Here is a 5,329-nt window from a genome sequence, read left to right on the forward strand (position 1 = left end):
GGGGCATCTTGTATGGTGTGTCCCAGGTGTCTCAAATCTCAAATTTGTCAGAGATTTTGTCGCAACTGCTATTGACTCTATTCTTTGCTTGGGGAACAGTTTAAAACTCAGGAAAACTTGGCAGCTTCTTCTCTGACTGAATGATAATATGCGACTTCAGTACTTTTCACTTCCTATCCCTTTGGTGGCACTGTGATCAAACAAATCATTTGATAATATATACCTCACCCCGCTCCCCTCCTCTCCCCGCCCCCCCTCCCCTTCCTGGTATGGTCTGTCTCGTTTCAACATGTGGATAAAGCCCATCCTGGGTGTGCAGCTAGCTTGAGACATGTGATAGAGAGGACAAGAGTGAAAAACTTTTATGCACGTTCTCCTTTGCTGCTGTTCATTTTGAAGTAATAAATGCACAGAAATAAGTGGTGAATACAAATTCTGTAAAGTGTTTGAAACTTTAATTTTTTTTACGGTAGGATAAAGCTCAAAACAAAACAAAAGGTAGGATATTTTTCAAAAGGACAATTTTCCAACTTGTTTCATCATCTCATTACTAAATGTATTGCTTTGCCCAACTGTGCCGCAGATAGTCTAATAGCTAGACTAACGGACTTATATAATCCTGATATTGAGGGGTAGGGGTTTCAAGATTGAGCTTGATGAGATGTGTCCTTGGGAATTTTCTTATTTGGCTCAAATTACCTAGGAGATGAACATTAAATGCAGAGGTCCTGTATCTTAAATAACCTTACCCTGTTGCAAGAGGCTTTATACCTGTACAATCTGGCAATTGTATTGATTGCCCACTACTGAGCTTGCAGCTTATCCAGTTTAGTGGAATTTTTGTTTCAAACATCATTCTCTACTTAAATGTATTGACAGGAGAAGTTGATAATTAATCAATGTGAAGAAAGAAATGGTGTGTTTAATGGTACTTTTTAAGTTATAGCTTTTTATTTGTCATTTGTTTGTGTGTTGCTGATTGTTTTTTGTGGTACATTTTCGGAAGTTTACAATGTTTAGTTTTCAATCTGAGAAATTGACACGAATTCTCTAGATCTTCATGAAATGAAAGAACTATTTCTCTCGTGCATATGTAGCATAAGGTTTAGGCTTTTTTGGGGGTGTTTTTTTTGTTTCTTGGTTTTCAACTTGTTCAGCTCTTTGAGGAGAAGTCCACAGACTGACCTGTGTGACATCACTGGTTGCAAACTTGACCAGCTGGTGGAAGATCAGGTTCTGATTTAATATCTCATTCTTCCTTTCAACTCTACTTTATGATTGGGACAAAATTTTAATGTCCTGCTTTTGAAATGGTGAACATTGCTTCTAGAAGGACTATGAACTAACTTTAACAGAAATAATTAGACCCTTTTTTGCATTATTTGAAGAATTCTATGAATTTCTTGAAATAGGGCTCATTCCAGACTTTGGCCTTCTTGTAATATAGTCAATGGGTGTGTTCAAACGAGCGGCTGTTGTGTTGATGTGTTTCTCTTTATTTCTACAAAGCAGCAGAAAACTTTCAAAGTGTCAACTCATTATCCCAGTGCGAGACGAGATTCTCTACTTTCTCAACTACTCTTTGTATGTCCAGTAGTCTGTTGAGCTCATTCCGAATGGAAACTTGTCTGTTTCAGTTCAAGCACCAGCCTCTGTCTGTGAACAGTGGAGACGTCCTGGGCGGGGAGGAAGTGGTGCACAACTTGGAGAGTAACGGACTACACCAACAGGAGGAGAGTGGCGGGGAAGATGAGGTGAGTGGGGGGGGGGGTGGGGGGGAGGGATTTATAGAAAAGGAGAGAGAGAGAGAGAGAGAGAGAGAGAGAGAGGGGGGGGGGGAGGGAGAGGGAGAGAGAGAGAGAATTGTGCCCAAGTAATGGACTGTTGATAACATGGAGAATCTGAAATATAGTTGGATTGGAGAGAGTAGGGAAATGGGAAAAGCTCCTCAGTGTTCTTCTAGTAAGATTTCTTTCTCTCCTTCCATGAGTAGGCTTTGGGATTTAACAAATATTCCTGTTTCCCCTCTAAAGAGGGGCACACCTTCTGTTTATGTTAGGTGCCTGTCACACGCCACAACTTTTCTGAGAAGGAGGGTGACGTATGTTCTTTGCACATACTTTATGATTTGTCCTACTCTCTTTTGGATTGTGCTTTTGGCCATGGGTCACCAACGTCTGTGGTATAATTGTTACGCTCTTCGTTGTTGTGTACAAAAGATGTGAGTTTGATTTCCACGAGCGAGTGAGGAAGTTTTCACTCAAGCACCTCTGTTTGCCTGCCGAATGCTGCATACAGCCCAGCCTGGGTTGGCCCTGACAGACTGTCGAAGTAGGTGCCATTCCGCTGGACCTGAATTGTGCCAATAGGGGTATAGATCCTTTAAGATTTTTGCAACCACGGGCCAGTGCCTGAAAAAAAAATGCAGCCTCATTATAGTTCTTACTGCGTGTCTCTCCATGTTCAAGTAAAGTGCTGTAAGTAAAATTATTTACTTGCGTAGTCTTTATTTATTTTTATTTCTTAATTATCGCGTGCAAATGATGCATTCTGCTTTGTAAAATAAGGTGAGGATCCCCTGGATTCTTATGAGATTTCTCTTTCCGGACTAGTTGGGTGTTGTTCGTTCTTATGTTTTTGAATTTTTACAAGTTTTCTCTGTTTGTCTTAGAATTACCTTATCTAAGAATTTTAACGAGTTCTCTCTCTCCTGTGTGAGAATAAAGTGAAATTATGATATTTTTTAAAACAAATTCTCATTCCCTATCTTAGAATAAACTTCTCCACTTGTAAACAACACACAGAAACAATATATTATAATGTATATATCTCATGCATATCTCTGTTCTGTTCCCCAGCAGCACGACTTCAGCGAGATGTTCATCCACCAGGTGATCCACTCCATCGAGTTCTGCCTGGGCTGTGTCTCCCACACCGCCTCCTACCTCCGGCTCTGGGCTCTCTCACTGGCTCATGCACGTAGGTTATCATTATCTCATCGTGGTGTTTGAGCTGTCACCTCTTAGTGCTAAAGATATTTTACATTCTCTCTCCCCCCTCTCCCATCCCCAACCTGCCAGGTTGGTTTGATAAATATGTTTCCCTCCCCACCCCAACGAAAAAAATTGGGGGGCAGGGGGATGGATGGGATGGTGGTGTTAAGCCTGTGACTTCCTGTGTTGAAATATGATGGGTGGGTGGGACTCCACCGCTGTCTGTATTTTATCGTTAAAAAGAGCCTAAAATAGTTACTATTAGTAATGGTCTGTGTGCACTTTCTCTCCTCAGAGCTGTCGGAAGTGCTGTGGCAGATGGTTCTCCGCATCGGCTTCATGCCGGGAGGCTGGGGCTTCATCGCCCTGTTCATCATCTTCCAGGTGTGGGCCTGCATGACCGTGGTCATCCTGGTGCTGATGGAGGGACTGTCTGCCTTCCTGCACGCCCTCAGGCTCCACTGGTCAGTACTGTCTTGTCAGGGAGAGTCGTTATGGTGGTAGCATAGATGCCAACCAGAAAAATATGTTTAATATTTTTTGGGAGTCTGAGTACGGAAGTCCATTTTTTTGTATAAAAGAGTACAAATTCTGTTTTCTTTATGCTCTTCACTAGCCCCTTATTTTGTGAGGCATTGTGGTGAAATGAGACGCCCGTCAAAATAAAGAAATCAAAGAAATTGGCATTTTTCTGAGCGTTGGGCAATTTTTTTCTAATTTTCTTTTTTTGGGTCAACACTTTTTATACCTATTTAAAAACACATTTTTGTTTGGATTTTACTTAAAAACATCGATTAAAGGCACAAAAAAAGTCAATTTTCAGTTTCCGAGGACTCAGGCTATGGAAATTACCTAACTTTGGTGGCCATTTTGTCGCCAATTTCACCTCTGAAACCTGGTGGCCTTGACCTCCTTCAATCACAAATATTTAGATTTCTATTCAACATGGATAGATATTTCTTCACCAAAAGCAAAGCAAATGAACAGGTTTGAAGATGATAGAAATAAACCTATATGCCCAAAAATTGACGAGCGCCTGCTTCCACCACGTCGCGACACATTTACTCCAGTTTATTTTACAATGTTTGTGATCAAGCCATAGGTGTGAAATGTTGGATTATTTTCAAAACGCCTAAAGTTTCTTACTTTACTTAAAAACTGTATACCTTTGTTTACTGCTTTTAAACAGTAATGCTGTGTTAGAAATAAAGATAACAAAAAAACCCAATGATATTGTAACACCTCTAGTCTTTGGCACTCGTATGACCTTATTGTCTTGCTAGTGCCAGGATAATACTCTTACTAAAGCTAATTAAACTCAAACACACACCAAAAAAACTTGTGTTTCAGGATTGAGTTCCAGTCCAAGTTCTACGACGGTCTGGGTCACAAGTTTTCTCCTTTCTCGTTTGGTCACATTCTGGATACAGGCGTTGAGGAGTAACTGCTCTCCCGTGTAGGAGGAGACGGAAAGAGGACATCGGCAAGATATGAAGACCAGAAGAGAATAATAATATGATGATGCCCTCTGAAAGGAATGAAGGATTAAAAAAAAAAAATAGTAGCAGAGATGTTGTTGTACCTTCACCCACCCAAACACTGTGTGCTGCTTGTCAGTGGCTGCCTCATTCCAGACTGTAATATTGTTTCTGAATGTTGTTTAGAAGTGGAGATGTTTTAGCTTCTACATTTATCTTCGTGGTGGATTTTACAAGCATTTTCTTGTGTGTTCATTCAATCAAATTGCCGTTGCTGTGTCGGAATTTTTTTTTGTTTCTTAAATTTTTCTTTTTTGGGGGAGGGGAGAGGTAGGATTTGAGAAAATTTTGAAGTTTTCGAAATTGAACACATTATTAACATTTTATGATGATGTTCGTATGCGCCATCATAATTGAAGACATTTACTCTAGCTTAAGTCAAGCACATTATTGTGATTTGTACATTGGAGATGTACACGCACCTTTGCACACACAAACAACACACCTGTCTTCTTCTCACTTTATTGTCGTAAAGTGTTGTAATGTGCAAAATGATTTGACGCATTTTTGTTTTGAAACGTGCACACAGGCACACACATACACACACACCCACACATATCCATACACTCCCAAACAAACACACACACACGCGCGCGCGCGCGCACATGTGCACTAGTACATACACATGCCCCTCTTCATCTCACTTAAGTATTTAATTGTGCAAAATGATTTGATTTTGATGAATTGTTTGATTTTGAATGAAGTTACAAAGTAGTATTCGCTGAGTTTTTTTGTGCTCTTTATTGCTTTTATTTGTGGTGTTTTTATTTATTTCATTTCAGTTTTGAGGAAAAAAAA

General features: G+C 40.2%; 1 protein-coding gene across 1 annotated transcript in view; it reads left to right on the top strand.

Annotated features, from left to right (window-relative positions):
- The window catches only part of LOC101845772 (V-type proton ATPase 116 kDa subunit a1), a gene marked incomplete in the record, with an annotated part of 55,695 nt that extends 50,366 nt beyond the window's left edge, over nucleotides 1-5,329 (top strand). The window contains 4 exon segments of the mRNA XM_035969773.1: nucleotides 1,638-1,754; nucleotides 2,859-2,979; nucleotides 3,289-3,457; nucleotides 4,344-5,329. Of these exon segments, the coding sequence (XP_035825666.1) occupies nucleotides 1,638-1,754; nucleotides 2,859-2,979; nucleotides 3,289-3,457; nucleotides 4,344-4,437 (501 nt within the window).

The sequence above is a fragment of the Aplysia californica genome, unplaced genomic scaffold (assembly GCF_000002075.1).
Source record: "Aplysia californica isolate F4 #8 unplaced genomic scaffold, AplCal3.0 scaffold00181, whole genome shotgun sequence".
Classification (NCBI taxonomy): domain Eukaryota; kingdom Metazoa; phylum Mollusca; class Gastropoda; order Aplysiida; family Aplysiidae; genus Aplysia; species Aplysia californica.